Genomic DNA, 22,289 nt, shown 5'->3' on the forward strand with positions numbered 1-22,289 from the left:
AGTAGAAGGGGACAGTCACCTCCCTGTCCTTGCTGGCTACCCCTCTTCTGATGGAACCCAGGATCCCATTTGCTTTCTGAGATGCGAGGGCACACTGCTGGCTCATGTTAAGCTTTTCATCCATCAGGACCCCCAGGTCCCTCTCCGCAGGGCTGCTCTCAAGGACCGCTCCCTCCAGTCTGTATGGATGCCTGGGATTCCTTCGGCCCAAGTGCAAAACTCTGCACTTGAGTGCAAACCTCATCAGGTTCACCCGGCCCACCTTTCCAGCCTGTCGACTCTCTGAATGGCATCCCTTCCTTCTATCCTATCAACTGCACCACTCAGCTTGGTGTCGTCAGCAAACTTGCTGAGGGTGCACTCGATTCCATCATTGATGTCATTGATAAAGGTGTTAAAGAGCACCAGTCCCAAGACAGACCCCTGGGGGATGCCGCTCGTTACCGGCCTGTTAGTTCTAAACTTACTCCTGTTGGCTATATACTGTTTCCTCTCCAAAGAGGAAAAAGGCTACTGAAGTCCTGATGCAGTAAGTGTTTAATAATTTCTTGTTGTCTAGAGCAAAACATGTACTAGTGAGTGATCCCATAGACTTCTTGAAAGGATGTTTTACTTCAGGTGAGAGTAAAAGCAAACTTTTCCATGCAATACCTGTGTTGCAGGTGGTAGCATACTGGAAATTAGGTTGGTTTTTATGCCAGAAGTGGCAAAATTGCTGTCCTCATTTATACAAAATGGATTTGGATCAGTGACACTCCACGTTTGCTGGTGCATTTTGTTCTGTGTATTTCGTTGTAGTACAGGAAGCTGTATTGATAGTAGGTTTATTTTGTTTTGCTTTACTTTGCGTTTGAAGTGTGTAAGAGTTTTATCACTGAATTCAATGTAAATTTTTGCTTGCATGTTAGTTTCATAAATCTTCTGAGCCAGCTTTCCTGGTAAGAAGTGATAAAATCAAGCAGGTTCCTTTTGAAAACAAGACCAATATTTCAGCATTCTTCAGTTTGCAAGATAGCTGCATAGAAACTGATACTGTTCTTCTAAAACAATGTTTGTAGTTCCTTGGAGGCAAGTATCATATAAACATGTGCGTGCATTTGTGTGCACACGGGTTTTAAAATAATGGACTATTAATGTTGCAGGCTGTGTATTTGTGTGTATGTATATATGTGTTTTTGCTTCTCTGCCATCCATCATTGCTTCTGGATATAGTTGCCTTGTAAATAGTATTTGCTTCTTTCAAACTGGAACATTTGTATTTTCCTTCCCATATAGCATCTCCCATCATTTGGGTGACTCATTTAATAAAATAGCTGAGCTGGTGAGAAGAAAGGATTCTGCCATCTTTATGTACTTCAGTAATATGAAGTAAAGCTGTATTTATGTGCAGTCTTATTAAGTAAATGCTTCAAAAAATGAGAGCATGTTCTTGTGCAGAGCAAACTGACGGGGGTGTACTCTAGTAAAAGCACTGCAGATTGAAACCTGCTGGGAATTGATAGCGATGGATAGAGAAAAACTGAACATCTGAATCAGAAAAAGTAATGAAAGGAAAACTCTTCTGTCTTGTGTGGGAGGGACATTTACTGCAAGAGGAGTGATGGAAAAGAGTGCTTATGTATTAATTAAAGTGCTTAAATCTCATACAAGAAGAAAGTTATGCAGGTGTTTTTGTAATTTGGAAGACAACTTGTACAGCAAAAAGCAGTGCAGATTTTAGCTATTTCAGTTCCCACCTTGTTTTCTGCATGTCTTTACGAAATCTAGTGTTTTAGCATAGCCTTGTGAGCTGAAAGGGACTTTTACACTTGTTGCTCCAAGTTGTTGCCATATTTTAGCAGTGCTAATACCCATTTAACTTACGGACAGACTCTGTGAAGCAGATGCATTACCTTTAGATTCATTAACTTCTGTCTGTGGTTAAGGTATGATAACTTACAGTAGTCATGCATCAAGTCTTCCTGAAAGCACACGAAGGTACTGTTATGTCAGGTGTTTCTGAACAAACAATGTGACAGAATAATAATCTGTTTATGTCTATTTCACACATTTTAAGTATTTTATTAATGAATTGGTGAGCTAATCAACATATATCTTTTCAAATCATTTTTAAAGAGGTGGAAAAAATATGTGAAATTGAACACTATTTAAACTGCAAAATTGTAAGGCAAGGTATATTGTTGAGAGAGCTAGCTGAAAGTTCCGAGGGAGTGCTTTATATGGTTCATGTATCTACTTGTAATATTCCCATTCTAGTAGGGAGTTTAGTATATTCTTAGAAAGATGAGGATCATGAGATCTATTGTATCACCCATTTCGTTTCTGTTTTTTAAGGCAGCGCTTCCTGTGAAGAGTGTTGTTATCTCCCACGTACAGCATTAAAATAGGAAGTCATGGTACAGACGTGACTATTGAGAGTATTGCTATCATCCTGCGTGTGTGCACTGTTGCTCACATAGGTTTAATTATTTGCATATCAGACAGAACACGAGTGCATCAAATGTGTGAGTAGGTCAGCTTATTTTTGTATTCTGCAAGTGTGTGTTCATGATGACGTTACCCATCACAGCACACGGTGGTTTGGCAGGTACAGACATGCAGTGTAACAACAGCACTGTGCTGTTCTGCTTCGAATCATCTGCAGGCACTGTGCACTGATATCACTGTATGAGTTCACCCATCTCAGCCTTTGAAAATTTGACACGGACACTACTGATGTAAAAAATAATTGTTTTGCTAAGGTGATGGAGACATCAGCTGAATCTGTGCTGTTTTCTGGACAATGGTTATTAAGTGAATGAGAAGTACGTCTGAAGCTGTGTAAAATAGGTGCACTAATGCCATACTGAACTGCTTGTGCTCGTGTTGCAAGCTTTAGAAGCTGCATTTTGTGCATATCTTTCAAAGGCCATAGCTCTTTGTAATTCCAGTGCCTGATTCTGTTCCACTGAAACTGATAGGAATTTCTGATTATGTTTACTGGGATCAAGATCAAGGTTGCTGGCAGACAGCCTACTTCTTTTTTTTCTTTTCCAATTCTATTTTTCTGTCCAGGCAAGTACATGGGTAGCTCTGTTTTCTGCTACCTCATTCTTGTACCTCTCACTAAGAGTTTGTTGATTTTTTTAATATACTCCCTGCTTGGAGAAGTTTTGATTTTTTGTTTTCCTCCCCAAAATATTGGCTTTGTTTATGAAGTACAGTATTTATCACCCCTAGAGGGTTACTTTATGAGTAGTTCTCTTTATAAAGTATGAATATTTATCTCCCTAGCATTGTGGTGCTTAGCTAGTTTGGAAATTTAAGTTTGCTTAGTTTTGATAAGAGCAGTCTAGAGTTGCACTACCTTTCCATCTAGGTGAGCTGTGTGTTTTTCTCTAGAACTGCTTGGTTTCCAGATGAAAATTGGATGAAAATTGTAACATTAGCTCTGTTCACATATTGTTTACAAAGTAACCACTGGATTATTAAAGTCAGCTGGGCAAAATTTATGTTTCTATTAAATTATTAAATAGCAGGAAGAAAATAGTAGTTAATAATAGGCTAGAGCAAGGCACCCATGACAGGGCAAGAGGATATATACTCTGCATTATGTATCACTCATGACAGTGACCAAATTGACATGGCTTCTCTTCTGCAGCACTGAGACTGCTGATTGGCTTGGTGGCTCCTAGTCATGGTAAAATGCCTGGGAGGGATGGTCATCTCTAAGTGGGTTTCCCAAGAGTCAGAAACTGCTCAGGGTAGCATGCTGAAGATGGGTTGAACTCTTAATGGTGAAGTGTTAAGAGGAACAAAAACCAAAACGCCTCTTTTCTTCTCAACCTGCCCCTCGTCACTTCCCTCTGACTGCTGAATTTGCAAATCATGCTGAGTTGTCTGTTGCAGCTGATTAATGTCAGGCTTCACAGTGGGACTGACTTGTCTCTCCTAATACCTATCAGAGTAGAGCATGTGACTCAGTTGTGACTGTCACTTTGGGCTGTCACTGTGACTGTCTAAAGGTTGACACATCTTAGACATCTGCTTTTAGAGAGATAGTTTTGATGACTATTGTCTTGAATTACTGGAAAACTAAATACAGTAACTCTAGCTTTACTTAGTACTTATTTTTTTGTTTAATAATGTATTTCCAGCTTACTTGTTATAGCACAGGTTGTATAACCAGGTGAGTTCCTCAAAATGCTACTGGAAATCCTGACTTTAACGTAGTACTCTGCAAAGTCAGCTGCAACATCTTGCTACCCATTTAGATCTTCTCTGCTTCTGATTCTTTGTAGTACTTGTGGAATTTTTTTGGCCTATTTTATCAAAATGCTGATGATAAAGCCATCCTGTGGACAACCTGAAACAAAACTGTCTCATGGGTACTAGATAGTCTTTTTTTGTTGTTTTTTTGTTTTCAGAGCCGTGTATTGCATCAAATAGATGTAAAAACATTCTGTGGTATTGTCCAGTCTTTCCCATTGTGTATAACAGCACATAATTACAGAGGCTGGTACTTTCAAAGGAGCCTAAATTACCTGTGAGCAGAAATCCCACTGAAAGCTAGAAGATCCAGTGGCAATCAGTTTGATTACAGCTTTTGATAGACAAGCTTTGTGACTACTGCGGGGTAGTTGAGGATGATACAGCTCCAGCTGCCCATCTCAGGTCCCTTCTCTTGCCTACATGCCCCATTAATACCCTACAGAATTTCAGCTTTTTGGGTTTTTTTGTTATTGTTTGTGTGTTGTTTTTTTTTTTTTTACTGTAATACTTTCTGTTTAGAGAAGTTATTGTCCTGGTTATTCAACCAGAAACTTTCAAAGGCTCAGGTTTCTCCTAGTTATTTTTCAAATGCACAAGGTTGACAGATACCAAGTGTTTGCCTTACTTTTTCATCTGAAAAGGCAAGGAAAATGCAAAATCTGACTTACTCATAAATGTACCTCAGTCTGCTTTGGAAATGAACCAACACCTTACAAATAAATAAACAGGCAGCAGCATTCAGAGAGTGTCTTTAACACCAGGCATGGCAATCTACTTTTGGAGAAAAGAGGACAAGATTAGATGACCTTGGCTGTGCAAGACAGGTAACAATAAGTGATGGGAGGTTAATGGTTGTCTGCCTGCTAAAGGAGCTGAACTCCTGCATAACATATATTAATTTTCTAATATTACCCATACTAATGAGCTGTTCCACTAATAGATACAAAAACCCAGCAGATAGCTCTAGCACAGTTCAGGATGACAGAGTTTGAGGGCTTTTTATTTTTGCTGTTGTTAGTTTGAGATTTGTTTGTTTTAAATGAATGGCAAAGTCAGTCTGAGTTTCTAATGGGGAACTGACAGTAGTGCTGATGTTGAATCTGATGCTCTCAATGTGTTTTTTGTAGCGTAGCCAAAGACTGCACTTTCACACCACTGGATGAATTGTCTTCAGAGAAAGACTTACAGTTAGATGCTGCATTACCACGTTTACTTTTCTGCCTGAACTCATGCTGTTAAAGTATTTTATCTTAATAGATTTTGAATGAATGAATCTGTTTTCAATCAAATGCTTCTTTTGGGAGTCTCAGTCAACATGAAACAGACAATCTGGCTTATAAAATATTTTGTCTTGCAAATAAAATTTGGAGAGGATCTTGGCTCCAGATTAAGCACTTGCTTCACTGCTGAAGCCTAAGAACTGTAAGCATTACTACACTAGGATCTGATTCTGTGCCCGTGATTATCTGTAAGAATTTGCCAGTTACTTCAGCAAAGACAAATCAGAGTAGAAACTCTGGTATTATTTATCCAAGACTTGGCCATCCTAAACAAGTACATGAACACCTCTTCCTATTTGCAGTGCAACATTGCTGTGTGCACAACGGTCAGCTAATCTGCTTGTGTCATAAAAGCCTTTAAAAATTAATGCTATATTTAATTATTTGAGTTATAGTGTTCCCTGATAATAGCAGAACACATGGAAAGTAGGTTATTCCAGGTGTCATATAGGAACATCAAATAATTCTAATCAAACAGTCTGATAACAACATTCTTGATAATTTTTGTGACTTGCTCTCATTTCAGATGAAGCGGCGATCTCTCCTGCCCCAACAATGTATTTTGCTGATACCATGTCTCCTAGTGGCTTTGGAAGCTGTACCTATAGACATAGATAAGACAAAAGTCAAAGGAGAAGGTCACGTGGAAGGAGAGAAGATAGAAAATCCAGTAAGTGTAAAGAAATAAATCTTCAGTGAGATAAGTAGTTTGTTTTAATTATTAGTAGTCCAGCTATAGAAAGCTCCTATCCTGAAATTTAGATGTCTTTTACCGGAGCTGTATTCAGGGAAGAAAGGAATATCAGCTGGGATTATCAAACATGCTACTTTCTGCTGGGGTGGGGTTCCATTTATATTTGTTCTATTTTCTTGTCACTTCTCTGAGCTGCTGAAGGTGAGATAGCAAACTGAATTGAATTCCCCAGCATACAGTGGAAAGAACTGTTTATTTTTTCACAGGACTTCTTTGAAGTGACTGACTGAGTGGTGGCTTAGGAAATTCCATTCAGTGTTTCCAGTTCATTGCTTCCAATCGAAAAGGAAAATATTTGATTAGAAGAATTCAACTACATTTCAGAAAAAGGAATTTTTTTCAACAGCAGACATACTGTGTTTGTGAGTGCTACAAGCACATCAAATAAAGATGAGTTTGAGATCTCAAATTTCCTGAAGTGCCAACTGTTTTTGTCAAGAAACAAATCTCCAATATCAGCTTTTAATAGCTGAACAGCGATGTTGTGCTATGAAAGCCAAATAAATTCTTTTGTTGAAGCAGACTTTCTTTCTTTCCAGAATGGAATTATTCTGTCTAGCACAGTTGTATTTGCTCTGGATTGGTCTTTTGGAGAGTGTTTAATTTGCACCACACTAACATAGGAAAAATCAGAGCGTAGCATATGCCACAGGAATCTTAGCTGATCTAGTAGGCTAAGTCCTGGGTGTAGCTCTGGTTTATCTGTCCTCAGTGCAGATGAACTAGTGCAGTTTCAGTAATCTTATCTTTGCTTTAAATGTTTCCCAAACAGGCTATCAGCTTCTTTTTTTGAAAGATATGCTGATTAAAGCCAAGTAAAACTTCTGGCTGTTGCTTCTGGCAGACTGAAGGTGGCTGCCTTTAAAGGAGGTTTTCTAGGAAATGCAGCAAATAGTCTCAACGTTCTTTTGCATCTGGAAGAAAAGAACAGCAGTATTCTGAACCACTCTTAAATTCTTATAATTAATGAATTGCACTGTTTTAAAGCCCTACTATGCTAATGTGATAGATGCTTGCATACAACGTAGTTTCCTCAATGCCTTTCTCCTCTTTGTCATCAGTTGCTGAAACCAATTAATTCTAGGTTGCTACAAGACAAAGATGCAGATCACAAAAGTAGAAAATATATAAAAGAGCTGTAATGCTTGTATTGTTGAGAATTGGATTTCACTTATATGATAGTATTTACATGAAATGTATTGTTTGGCAGTATATTCTATTCTAAAGTTAACATTCTTTTTTGAAGGATACAGGGCTGTATTATGATGAATATCTCAGACAAGTAATTGATGTCTTGGAAACAGATAAGCATTTCAGGGAGAAGCTCCAGACTGCTGATATAGAAGAAATAAAGGTAAGTTGAATATATTAATTGAGGCTAATTAAGTCTGTCATAATGAACCCTGCAAGATGGATGTTGTATATATATTTAAAATCTTCAGACCCCTCTCATATTTTGTGAGACACATTTTCTGTTTACCTAGGTATTTAACTCTTTCTGAGCTTTGTCTTTAGTATAGGAACAGCAAGTTTTCTGTTAGTTAAAGAATATCCCATAGAATAATAATAATAAAAAGTACTCAGATGCATGGTTTCTGCCTTCTGCCCATCTATTTAAAAGGCTGTTTCAGGTTCAGCACAGGTAGATACATCCTGATGTATCACAAAAAAGCTGCAAGCCTAGTTCTCACTCAGTTTTTCCTGCTGGGTGATTTGGAGCACTGTTTCAAACAGAGGTTTATATGCCTTCTGAAGTGAAGATGGTGCATCATTTGTTGATATGAAGTCATGGAAGGGAATTACAAGAAAGGAACGTTTTCTAGTCTGAGGAAATTGAGAAGCTGTGCTGGAAGCATCGTCAGTGTGCTGAAGCAGGTTTAAGATAGACTTCTGGCATTCTCTGCTGCTGTCCTTTCTTGAGTACCAGTCCAAATAGCACACGCTCCCAAAACCTCATTGTGTTTTTGTCTTTGTACTCCAGTGGCTCTGTATGGTAGCTGTTCCACGTTCTCCTTTTATGAGCTAGAAATTTTGCACGAGACAGGCAGGAAACAGCCTAAAGCGACAGAGAGGAAATCCTGCCTTTTGCATTTCTTTTAATCCCTCATGTTGCCATTGGCAGCTTTCGATTCCGCTTTCTTCTGTGCTATAACTAGGGTTACTCTTGCAGATTACTATGAATTACCAGAGCCTGATAAATATTCGTGTAGTGCATATTAAAGGCTGTTGCCTTGCTTGTGACTTCTCTCAAGTGTTACAGCTGTCATCAGTGGCTGAAGAAAAAGCACTGTGCATTCAGCTTGCAGCTCTTTTGAATTAGTTTGAGAATGTTTGATCAAGAAATTTATTATTTGTGAAACTCAGAAAGTATTTCTGCTGCAGGGTCAAGCTTGTGCTCTTTAAAAGGAACAAATGTTTCTGGAGAGAGTTTCTAAACCTTTCTGGATTCTGCTCTGTGTCTATGTTGTGCTTATGTTCTGCTCTGTGCCTAAAGTTTTTTTAATATGTTCATTGAAAGACTTCTGAGATCCTTGTACGTATGGGCTACATTATGAGAAAAGCTAGAATTGGTCTGCTGTCTTGCAGCTCATATGCAATGGGAATAGTAAAGGCTGCTTTCTTTTATGTTTTTATAGATCAGTTTTGTTTTTTGACAGAGTGGAAAACTAAGCAGAGAGCTTGACTTAGTAAGCCACCACGTGAGAACACGACTGGATGAACTCAAGCGACAAGAGGTGGCAAGATTAAGAATGTTAATTAAAGCCAAAATGGATTCTGTTCAAGGTAAGAATACAAAATCTAAGAAGGTGAACTGGGCACATGTCCAATACAAGCTAGACAAAATCTAAGTTACGCTGTCCTTGATGTCAATAGTAATAACTGTTATCTGAAAGTAAGAGTGTCCTTTTTGATCTAGACTATGGACAACAAATACGTATCTTTATAGGAAACTGAGGAGAAAATAAAAGCCATCTGTATTTTATAAATAGCTAAACTTGATTTGGGCAGTGGATTTTTCAGATACATCTAATCCTTTCTTAGCTTTTTTGGGTATTTTTGTAGTGCATCAATTTACAAATAACTCACTGAGAAATAGCCACATTTTGATTATTTTAGAATACAAGACTATGTTCCATGTATTTCAGGTAGTTTTTTTTTAATTAATAGTCATTTGACATTATGTTTTCATTTTTTCTTTTTAAGTTCTTACTGGTGGGAAGGGGTGTGTTTTACAGATTTATATCAAATCTTTGATATAAGGATTTATATCAAATTCAGAAGATGATTTTTCTTATTTTTGAGGCAATTTGAAGGTCCTGAGTAAAGAGGAACGTTTAGGGTGCAAAAACTTATCCATAGCATTTTTTAGTTATTAATTAAATCACTCAAACTTATATAGTTTGTTAAAATGAATTAAGTATACATGTTCCTAAATAATCTGTTTGATGTGTACTTAGCTGGCAAATAACACATACTATCTCTTTTTACTTTTTACTGAAGAAGTTTTAAGATTTTTACTTAGAACAAAATCTGTAAGTTTCTTTTTAGGTATCACTTTTTGAAGTGAAATAGTTTCTCAGAGATAAAGATCATAACAAAGGACTGCATGTTCTTGTTTTCAAAATGGTGTTTTTCACAAAGATGATATAAGTACTGAATTTGCTTGAGCAGATTGTTTTCTTGCTCATTAAAAACATTACCAGGTTGCAGGGGGGATCCCACTAACTGGAATAGGTATTGGATCAATTTGAAGTCCTCCAAGAAGAAGGATCCTAATCCCATTAAGCCAGTCTTAGATGTGGCAAGTAGGCCAGAGAAGCACGTATATGCATATATGTCTAGGGGATATTATTGGAGTCAGGAAAAAAGTCAGATTAATTTGGGAAAGGAGGAATTTTTAGCACAGTACCTTTCCAATGAACGCTTTAGATGCTATCATAATACAGTGAATGAAGAATATAGAGTTTGCTGAGAACTTCAATATAACCTTCTTATCCTTTGCTTTCTTTTTCTGAAAGTTTTAGCTCAGAGAGTACAGTCCACCAGCAGCTGGACAGTGCACACCAGACCTCCACAGGAAGTGAGTGCATTGCCTCACATACCTGTCAGACCCTGTGGTTCTTTTTTCTTAAGTGGCTTTTTAGCTGCCAGGAGCCTAATCTCATGCTTATATTGCAAGCAAGCACTCCAGCAGCCGCCACAGATCAAGCATGTTTACACATTCTGTCACTGTGTAAGTAAGTGTGATATTATATTTGGAAAGAACCAGAGCAGATTGTACCTTTTCAGAATATTCAGATGGCTATTAATGTAATGCAATGCAATTCAGAATAATTCTATAAAGTTTATAGTGGGCCCTGCCACTGAATATATCACATCACATGTAATTGTATGGCCAGATTATCTACAAAGTACAGCTGCATCTATGTGCTTATGCAGCACCTTGGGACACGTACAAAAATGCATTCTGTAGTAACAGCAGGTAGAGCTGTTTGATTTCCTTGTATTTGTTCTTCTAATATTTTCCATGTGGTACAACTTAATATCTTGGTCCTTTATCTGATTAAGACCAGCTTTACTTGCACTCATATGGATCAGGTCCAACAGACTTGGACATATGTTTTTCATATATTCAGTCTTGATCCAGATGTGTTTTTAAACATTTGTACCAAGATCCTGCTAGACTGACTAGTACAGGACAAGAATGTTAGGAGTTGGATGACTTTCTCCAGGATCAGCTCTTAGATAATGCAATAATGTGACCAGTAAATACTGTCAAACTGAATGAGCTGTTTCTCTATAAATAGATTTGGGGGGATTTTATTATTTTGTTTGTTTTTAAAATATTCTAATACTCCACTTCCAAAAAACATTCCATGAACAGACTAAGGCGTGTATATTTCAGCAAAAATTATGATCTCATCAGGAATAAATGTGCCCTAGACAATGTTTGCTGCTCTGTGATAATATGAATAAAGCACTGAGTGTGAGAGTAATAGTTTGCCATAGGATAACAAGTTCAGAATTATCTTTTCCTTTAATTTATTTTTTAAGGCAAATCAAGTCTTTTTTACTAGCCCATTTAGTAAAAGCTGTTCACAGTTGTTACCCATAACATACCAAAGTGTATGCTGCTTAAGATAACATTATTATTTAGCATTAACAGTCAGAAAAAGGAACACTTGAAAAGCTTGTAATTGTAGAAATGTACTTTATTGTTAATGCAGTTTGTATTGATATTACTGGATGTCCCTGTTGTAAGAAAGGAGAAATGTTTGCAGCTTTTAGACAAAGGACTTGACTCTCTGCTGTCCTATGTTTCTTGTTTTGCACAAATGAGATTTGAATTTCGGGTTATCAGATTTCATTTTCAACCATGTATCTTGCCACATCTATCTATCTGTTTATCTATCTATCTATCTATCTATACATCACACACACAGCGTGAATGTTTCATTCGCAAAATATACCAGGCAAGTTAGAAGAGTTACAATTCTCAGATGCAAGTTGTTAGCTGTAATAGCTGAAGTTACATCTCATTTTTATAAACAAAAGAAGAACAAAATGTTTTGGTTTGTAGAGCTCAACTGATTGTACATTTCCTTGCTGAAAGGCAACCTCAGTATATTAAATTATTGTGTGCAGTGCAACACCTGGCACACTAGAAGGAGTACAGTGCAAATTGCTGTCAAGTGTACTGATCTCCTTCAGGTAAATCTGCTTTATAAGTACTAACATAGATAAGACACTCAAGGCACAAACACCTTGTGAAAGTGCTGAAATTCCTGATCTTTCTTGCTTTCAAACTTAGTTTAATGTTTTATGTTTGTACCTGTGCCTCCTTCTTTCAGATACTGGCATAGACCATCAGGCTCTCCTTAAACAGTTTGAGCACCTGAACCATCAGAATCCTGACACGTTTGAGCCTAAGGACTTAGATATGTTGATCAAAGCAGTAAGTGCTAAATAGAAAGTGCTGGGGGTTATATTTTATTTGCATTAATTACATTTTTTCATCTGTTAAAGGTGAATGCTTTATATATACTTTTTCTTTCTTTTTTAAAGGAATGAGTTGCAGTTTTCTGTTTCAGAGAAAAGTCAGTTGTCTGCATGGCACGCTTGAAAGCTTTGTTGCTAAAGAGACCATACATTTTGACATGGCATCCTTACAGGATTTGCATTCATGTGCCACTACGGCCAACTTTGGGAATAAAAAACAACTTTCTGAAATCATTTGAATTAAACATAGTATTAAGAGAAGCACATCCCTCCCAAACCTATTTCAAAGTGATTTAAGTGTCTGATAGATTGACATAAATAGTCATCCCTAAACTAGCCATTTGAATTTGGGGATCTGTTATACATACATCTGAAGGAGAGCAGAATTAAGATACCACTATCAAAAGTTGCATATATTGAGCATGGAATTTGATGTCCAAATAGCATCAACAAGTGACACTTTTTTTTTTAAATTCCAGTCAGTGTTTATTAAGACAGTACAGTTAAACTAAGCATGGAATAGGTTTTTTCAACTGCTGTGAAAAAATGTATTTTCCTGAGAGGGAAAAAGAGGACTTAAGTCTCAGTTGTATGACAACACTGCGTTTCTGAGAAGGCATTTTACATTTTCAAAGTAAATGGGAAGACTCTTTAAAAATAAAATCTGTTTTAAGCTTTGTTCATTTCTTGTAGATTTTTCTACCCTTGGAAATTTTAACTTCAATTTTTCTGTAAAATTACTCTCTCTATATATATTTACATATATAGTAAAGTTTCTTGCTGTTTTTGAGAGCATCGCTGCTGAGAAAATTCTTGTTGGTTAGGAGAAGCATATTCTCAGCAGGGCAGTTCTTTCTCTTAGGACATTGTTTTTCTTCTCTTATTGGCAGAGATATTGACCTATTGTAATGGGTAATGGGGGGTAGTGGAGGTGTTAGAATCATTTATGAGGAGGTCCAGTTGATCAAAAAATTACAAATAACAGAAAGACTTTATCAGGTACGAACGTGTTACTTTGAAAAGCACTAGAAGACTAGAACTTTCAATAACTTGAGCTGAAAATGGTACAGCTTTAAATCTTATATATGTCAGAAATTCTCACACTTTTCTCTCCATTTAAATGGTTTTGTTGATTTAATCTGTAATAAGCTGCTGGATAGTAGCATTGTAATACTGCATTAGTAATGGAAAGGTAAACTAGAAATTCTTATACTATTTGATGCTATGCTTATTTTGCCCAGGACGTACTTTATTGTTAACTAATGAGAAAGAATACCACCCCTAAGTGCTTTCTTACAGAACTGTAGTTGCAAAAGATTTCTAAGCAGTCAAACTTTTGCAAACTAAGTTCTTTGAAAGTAACAGAAGGAATGAGGAAAGATGTTTTCTTTCGCTGTCAAGTGAAGGAGGACCACCACCAAGTTTACTTCATGTTTAAGAGGGGAGTGGCAATATGGACAGCCTTGTCCATGTACCTGGACGATGGTTTTTCACATGGTAATGTATGACATGCATTAACATAATCACGTGGTGTTTTCATGTGTACATAATATCTATATTTATAGGCTACAAGTGACCTGGAGAATTACGATAAAACCCGCCATGAGGAATTCAAGAAATATGAAATGATGAAAGAACATGAGAGGAGGGAGTATTTAAAAACATTGGATGAAGAAAAGAGGCAGCGCGAAGAATCCAAATTTGAAGAGATGAAAAAGAAACATGGAGATCACCCTAAAGTTCACCATCCTGTAAGGCTACAGTCTATTCTTATGCGTTTGGAAGGAGGGTTTCCTTTCCAGTTGATAATGAGAAGGATGTATTATGTTTCTTCTCATGATTTGCTTCTTTTCACTGACGTAGAAGCAGAGAACAGGAGTAGTGCTGAGAGCTTTAGAAAACCCACCACTTAACTTCCTTTATTTCTGTATTCTATTTACTGTCAGAATTATTATTTACAAAGTAGCTAAAATTCACGAAAAGAGAAGAGGGGTATTTGAAAATGTAGGGATTCCTGCAGGGAACTGCATCACAGCACAGTTTGCTGTAGAAGCAGCAACTGATTGAATTTACTTCAGCTGTTGATTCTAGATGAATCTGTGTATCCATGACTGATAATTATAGGCATTCCTTTCCTGAGAATATAGCTTTTTTTTGCCTTGTCTTTTCCTTGAGCCTTTCTATCTAGTAAAAGTATGTGACCCAACTTAAAGGGAATTATAATGATTATATTTTGAACATTACTAATTAAAAAAAAAAAAAAAAAGCTGGTCAGAGAAATTGGAGAAACTGTAATAGAAGAATGCAAAGGAAGGCTGTAAAAATACACTTAATCATCTTCTGAATATTTTTCTTTGTAACCAATTTATAGGGAAGCAAAGATCAATTGAAAGAGGTATGGGAAGAAGCAGATGGGTTAGATCCAAATGAGTTTGACCCCAAAACATTCTTCAAATTACACGGTAAGAGATTTTGTTTAACATTAATTTAATTAGCAAACGCTGTGACTTTCTTTTATGTCCTCAGTAAAAGATATGTTCAGCAAATTTGCATTATGTGGGGAAAAAGACTTAGAACTCAAGCAAGTTGAGTGAATCCAGAGGTATAGAGGAGAAAATATCTGCTGTCGTCCACATCTACTGTGGAGTCAAATGGGGCCTACATGTTGAAAATAGAATTTTGTTTAAATGCTCAAAAAATGAAACAGCAATAACCAGAAGTAGTTGCTCAGTGAAGTAAGAGTATTTACAGGTCTGTCCACAGCCATAACTTTGCTCATACACTGTACACCAAGGGTAAGACCTCAGGGGTGTGTTGAGGAAGACCTGCTTTCTTCAGATCTTTGCAGAGAAGTACCAGACACCCCTTATATTTGAAGTGGTCTTGGAACTTGTGAAATTGCTTGACGCTTCTAACGCTGCCTTAAAACAAACAAAGTCCAAAGTGCTTCTCAACGCTTTTTGAGCAGTCTGCAGTTAGAAACAGTGAAATAGTAGCTGAGACAAGGATGCATCTCAGTAGGCATTTTGCTTTAAATGAGATTATTTAAATACGTAGCAGTCTAATGTTGATCAGTGCTTCATAATCAAGTATCCTTAAGCAGAACCTGTTATTATTGGGCTGTTAAGGGTTAGATGGTACAAAGAATTTGACCAATGCCAATGACGATAATTTAATTAAAGTGTTACAGATTAAGTCTAGTCTTTTATTTTGGTTTATAAATATATAGAAAGAAAGCCTTATTTCTTCTTTCTAGAAAGAGATTGTGAAACATAATTGTCTGAAAATTTTTGGTACTTATTTTATGCATGTTATATCAAAACAGCAGTAGCCAAAATAACCTTTTCCTTGGGAGCTTAGGGCATCAAAAACTTCGAATTAAACAAAAAATACTGCATAACAGTCATTTGAAGTAGCCATTCCCTTTCTATTTCAGAGGTTTTATAACATTATTCAGAATTGAATGTAGCATGCAAAGTATGTTGTTACCAAGTAGTCTCTTATTTGCATTGGTCATCAAGACTAATTTTATACTGCTATTTTTTTAAGCATTGCATGTTTATGTAGATTTTTACAAAATTCTCTTGTTATTTTGGAGCTGTACTGTCGGCTAACAATGTTTTTCTGTTCACTTCTGTTACTCTTGGGTCTGTTTACAGATTTAGTTGTTAAATTGGGACGAATTGTTCTCAGCTATGTTTTTTGGCAGTTGCACTGGGTGCAGTCTTGTGACCTAATTCAGCTTGCTGAGGACAAGGGGCAGTACTTCAGACTTATTCAATCACTTGTTAACAGCCAGGTAGTGAAAGGTGGTGATACGGATCAACTGACTCTTGATAAAAGCCAGAACAGAAAAGCTGGCCTATGAAACCAGAATCTCCTTAAACTGTATTTTTGATCTATGTGGGATGTATGCATTGATGCTTAATCCATGGAGACTTTCTGTCCATAATTAACATGTATTTTCAACACTTCTTATTTTAGATGTCAATAATGATCGTTTCCTGGATGAGCAAGAATTGGAAGCTCTGTTTACAAAAGAGGTAAAAAAAAAAGAAAAAGAAAAAAAGACCAACCTGAAGGTTCACTTGTTTAAAAAAATATTTGAAGGAATGCTTGTTTTTTCTTCAAATGCATATGGAGGTTTTGGACTACAAATAAAACAATTTATTTTGATATTTAAGCAGCCTTAATATTTATACGCAATTGTAAAAATATACAAAAGCTGGAAAAATAAAGTATTTCAATCTTAGGACTCAGATAATAGACATGTATTTATGGATGATATAGTCTTTTGCCAGAAGTTCAATTCAGATTTCATTATTAATCCTCTGGACAGTATACCTGTATAATTTGCAGTGTAGAGCTGCAAATCTGCTTTGGCTCAATGTGGTCTAGTAGGTTTTGAAGCTGAGTAGCTGTGCACATTCAGTGCCAGTCATAAACCTTATAGAGAGAGAGAAAAAGGGTCACACTCACTGGAAAATACCTAGGTTGTATTTCTTGACAAAGAATCAAAATGAATTCATTTGCCTCATCAGATGTAATTGCTGTACAATGATGGACAACACACTGTGGAAGTGGCAGCAGGGATTTCACATTATTTACATCTAGCTAGTTTGGATCACAGGTACATTTGGTAAAGCAGGCAATCCTCAGTTTCTTTAAGCTGCACTTAAAAAGCAAAAATATTAGTACTTTTTTGCCTCCCAGAGTGGCATCAAGATACTACAGAAACAGTTAGTAAACAGAAGGCCTTGGCTTTCATTTTATTGGTAGGTTCTGTCTTGTTGTAACAAAGAAAAGCTTCCCATGCAAAGATCCAATATTATAGCTGGCACTAATGAGCTTAAGAATTTGTTAGAATTCCTTTTAGATTTCATGAATCAGGGAGTAAATGTGCTTTAGCATACACATGCAAGATTATAAATCTGAACTACTGTAGAAGTGAAATTTTCAAAATACTATTTTTTAACAGTATGTACTGGTTGTTGTAATCCCTTTATGCTACAGAAATGTACAGCAGTCTTTTTTGATAAGTGTGTCCCAGCATTTCACAGTGTTGTGATTTAAAAATTAATAATCTGGGGCCTTTTTACTTATGACAAAGAAAGCTAAGCTAAATTGCTTAGAAAACTAAAGAGAAGCAAATAAATGTGTGAACTCACCAGAAAGACACTGTTTAAGAAAAGAAGTGGACAGTTAAGCTTAGCACTCAGTTTATCTTGTGATATCCTGAATGCTTACGCTGTGGACAGCATGCTCTGATAAAACAAAGAAGTGCTCTTTCCTGTTCAAGAAACTCTGGAAACTCAACTTGCATTGAATCAAACATGAATGCAGACTGCATGCTGAGGTCAATGTCTAAAGCACTGAATTTCAGCAGACCACATGAATTAACTGGGAACTTCTTCCTTACCAATGATGACGTGCTCACTTGTTACTTAAGTACTATGGTAAAAGAAGTGATTTATACTTATACACATGCTTGGAAAAATGATGAACTCACATTTTCATCTGTCTCAAACTACTGTTCCAAATTCATCAGTTGAATGAGCAGTCGTTTCTCCAAAATAACATTTTCTAAATTTGAATTTCAGCTAGAAAAGGTTTATGATCCGAAAAATGAAGAGGATGACATGGTTGAAATGGAAGAAGAGAGGCTGAGAATGAGAGAACATGTAATGAATGAGGTATAGACTAATTTTAACAAACCTGATGTTTTCCTACTATGTTAAAAAAAAAAATAGTCCTAATACTAAGGATTGTCTAAGTACAGCAAAAGGGCTTAACGCTGTTATTAGTGCTGAGATCAGAAAGCCACAATTTTCAGGCCCTATCTTTGGTTGATGTAAATGCCTGCAGACTGGATCTGTTTTCATTTAAAGAAATTCCAGAGGAAGATTTGTACTATAGCCTCACTTTGCAAGTACTCAGATTTAATACAAATTCCCAGTGAATTTTGTTAAACAGGGAGGACTGTGAATGTCCTCTTACTCTTGGCAATAGGGTAACGTTCTGTGGAAAGACAAAGGAAAAGCACTATCTTCAGTTTTTTGTGCCTTCAAAAGAGTCGTGAGCTCAAGGCATTATCTATGACTCTGAGTATCATTACTGGTTCTCATTAGTTTTTTGTTCAGGAGGCAGAGGAAAGGGAAGAGGATGTTTTGAATCACTCTTTTTTCGAATGTATTTTTTCTCTATTCAACTTTATTTCTTAAGCTTGAGGATTGGAGCAAGCCTGGACTTCTTTTACTCATGAAGGAAGGAATTTCTTCTATTCCCCTTAAGGGTTTCTGACACAGTTTCAGCTTTGTTTGTTTTGAAATCTCCCTATCCAACAGTAGAGATTGCTTTGACTCAAAATTACAGTGTTATTATCAAAAAGCTACAATTTTTTTTTCTCAAAAACATCAGGCATGCTACTATGAAGCACTGGGGCTGCAGCCACACGTTTTTCCGATTAATTGCCAAATGAAACGTGAGGATTTACTTTTTATTTCCATTTTTTATTAAACTATGTGAGCTTATAAGAAACATCTTTAGAAGATGTTACAGGCATTCATTTGAAAATGGGATAATTTAAAAATAAAATGGTTGTATTTGAAGGTATTTATGTAACAAAATTAAATGTTTTCTCTACCAAAACCCATCCTGAGTTTAATTTTTTGCTTCAAACAGGTTGACATCAACAAGGACAGATTAGTAACTTTGGAAGAGTTCCTACGAGCTACAGAAAAAAAAGAATTTTTGGAGCCAGATAGCTGGGAGGTAATGAGAACGTATTCCAAGTGCAACATACTGTACTATTACCATCAGTCTAACCAGGAAACCAAATGGCTTGTCTGACCTTTGCCTTTTTTCAGTCCTGTTTTGGTATGCGTGTGGTTAAATGCCCTAGCTAAATGCAACGTACAAAATGTAACAGACTAATACAATGCAGATGTAATCTTTGTGGTCCACACTCAAACAGAAACAGTCTTGCACTGCCACCACGTGGATCCTAGAAGATCTTGATCCACGTGCTTTTCAAAGATAAAATGCACATTTCATTTATGAATCACTTTAAAGGGGAAATATGAGCTCAGTTGGAAGCAAGAGGATTTTTTTTCCTCCTACCTCTGAACTTGTAATAGAATCTTGCTAAGAAAATAGCTGAGAAATAGCTATTTTACTGTTTAAGTGAACATACTAACTCTTTACATTATGATTTAGTGTCTTCTAGTGAACTGTAAAATTCAGCTAATAATTATTTCAGTGGAAAGATAATCAAAATAGATATGCGTTCCTACCCGAGTATTCCTGTTTGTGTTTTCTTGCAGACACTAGATCAACAGCAGCTCTTCACTGAGGATGAACTGAAGGAATTTGAAAGTCATATTTCTCAGCAGGAAGATGAACTCAGAAAGAAGGCAGAAGAACTTCAGAAACAGAAGGAGGAACTACAGAGGCAGCATGACCAGCTTCAGGCTCAGAAACAAGAGCTTCAGCAGGTACACTTGACACAACAGTATTTTTTCTCTCTCTTCTGTGTTGTCATACGTGTAAAGGCTTATGACAGTCCCCAGCTCTGGAGCATCTTTTATCTTGATTTCTCTTAGGAATCTCAGTTGAATTTTAAACAGCAGTAGTACTGCACCATGTCATAATCCATTACTTCAGATTATAGCAAACAGTGAAAGCATCTCAACTCAGTAGTTTTCCCGCTAACCAAGACTCAACGTAATGATGTGCCTATATTTCCTGTGTGTAGTCACTCATATCAGAGAAAGTTGACAGAGTGAAGTTTTTCAACTGTGTTACTTTGTTTTTCACCAGGTTGTAAAACAGATGGAACAAAAGAAACTGCAGCAAGCAAATCCGCCTGCAGGACCAGCTGGAGAACTGAAATTCCAGCCCCGTATGTATCTTTCTGTAAAGTTTGTGTACTTCAAGATCTCCGACATTACAGTCATTAAAAATACATTTTCTGTTCAAACTCTTAATATAATGTGGTTTTAATTATCTCTGTAGGGAGTGTTATTAAGATAGAAGTATGGAAGCCTTTTAAAATGTTACTGAAATCTCAGCAATTTTATATTTGTAGGGGAAAAAAAAAGTTCTGACTTACAGCACCAGATGGACAGAGAAAAGACTGCATTTTTTTTGGACTGCTTTGCATGTCAGTCTAAAAATAGTGAGATCTAGGATAACTCTGATATTCAGAGAAGAGTAGGGGCATACAAATGACCACGCCTGTCTAATGTCCTATGGCTGCATTACCAGAGATAGGTGCATTCAGTGTATTTTGCCTTGTGCAAACATGTTGTAATATACCTCAATTGAGTAGCAAGAATGTGAAATTACAGTAATTTAAGCTTCATTGCTTGTTGTACAACCATGCTCCTGATCCCAAGATGTCTGCACAAGCACTAATGTTGGTGCACCTATCATTTAATGGCTATCAGTAGTTAGGCAGCTAGATGAAAGTTGTCTCTTAGCTGTTACTCTCTTAGCTGTATCCTGGAATTCCAGATTGTAATCCAGAATTGTGGTCCCAGTCCCTGACTGGGAAACAAATCAAAACATTGAAATGCTTTCATCATGTCTGTCCTCTCTGGTCAGTTTATCTGCATTTGAGCACAACACGATGTGACAAGTTTTAGACAACATGAGCAACCAATTGCTTCAACGTGCACAGACAATAAGGTTACAATAAATCATTCCATGTGATTACTGATAACAAAAAAGTGGTCAGGTATATATTAACACTTCTTAGTTCTGTTCTTCCATACATGCAAACATTTTCTTCCCCATCTAGAAACTAAAGTGACTTTATTGGCTTCCATGTTTATGTGCTAACATTATCAGCACAGCTCAAAGAATTTTTAACATTGAACATGAATCTTTGGGCTGTATCCAGTCAGCCTTTTGAATATTGGAAGGACTTAACAGCACCTTTGGGGCCAACAGTGAGGTTTCAAACCTGAAATGCCATTTTCAGCGATTACAGCTCACTTTGCTGAGTATCCTGGAATTATATCCTCAAGGTACTCAGTTTATTGTGCAAAGCAAGAAACAATGGAATTTGAACATCAGTTTCATTTTGTCTTTCATTTGCTTCAAAGCTGCTTGGGGCTAATATCGATTTATAACCCATAGTTACAATAGCTTCTCTTTGTCTTCCCTTCAGTAAAAACACAGTTTGTGATAGCAGATTCCTTGGACTTGGTTCAGTGATACATTTTTTAACACTGGCAATAACTGATAACATTCTTAAAACTTTACACAAAAATCATACAAAAGTTTTTGTAAAGTCATTAGACAAGTATCCTAAGCTCTCATTTTATTAGTCAAAACTATTCACTATTCATTGTCTGAGTTAAGGAGGTCCCAACTATGAAAGCTGGCATTCTGAGGGAGGCAAAGGGAGAAAGTTGTAAAGATTGTCAGCGCAGTAAGGATTAAAATACAGAAGCAAGTTGTTCATTTTTTTTTTTTCAAGCTTGCTATGTTAGGATTAAAGGTTTCATAAACATGTAGTATGTTTTAGAAAGAACAGATTAGTATCCAAAAAGAGATTATATAAATAAAAACATTTTTACTGAAAACAGAAGCAACTAGTAATCTAAGAAATCCTGAATATTATCATTTTGCAGCCTGTTGGGTAAACTCAATCTGATTTCATTGTTAGTCTTCCAATTACAAAATAAAAACAGGTGGTTCAATTTGATTGTCTGTACACTAGAAACATTACTTTAGAGACTTCTCACATATGGAGCTCATTTAATTGAGAAATTTTAAGCAGTTTTATTCCTGTTTTACAGCTGGCGAACACAAAATTGAAGAAGCACCAAAACATCCTGCAGGAGGTGATCAGCCTTTACCACCAGGACATATCCAAGAACCAGCTGCTAGAACTGATCAAGTTCACCCTTAACCACTCGTGCCTCAACTTTATAGCATCTTTATTATTTTGGGGGGAGGGTAAAAGGCAGGAAAGGGAGAGGGACGAAAAAAAAAAA

The 22,289-nt window shown here is 36.6% G+C and overlaps 1 protein-coding gene across 1 annotated transcript; it reads left to right on the top strand.

Annotated features, from left to right (window-relative positions):
• Positions 1-6,057: 6,057 nt before the first annotated feature.
• Positions 6,058-22,204, top strand: NUCB2 (nucleobindin 2; the record flags this gene model as incomplete). Its single annotated transcript, XM_079537359.1, has 12 exons — positions 6,058-6,201; positions 7,532-7,639; positions 8,943-9,069; positions 12,138-12,241; positions 13,851-14,036; positions 14,657-14,747; positions 16,270-16,328; positions 17,886-17,978; positions 18,967-19,056; positions 19,608-19,778; positions 20,104-20,185; positions 22,092-22,204. 12 exons carry the CDS (start codon positions 6,058-6,060, stop codon positions 22,202-22,204), a joined length of 1,368 nt encoding a protein of 455 aa, XP_079393485.1.
• Between the last annotated feature and the right edge of the window lie 85 nt (positions 22,205-22,289).

This window comes from Tetrao urogallus (genome assembly GCF_951394365.1).
Source record: "Tetrao urogallus genome assembly, chromosome: 6".
Taxonomy (NCBI): domain Eukaryota; kingdom Metazoa; phylum Chordata; class Aves; order Galliformes; family Phasianidae; genus Tetrao; species Tetrao urogallus.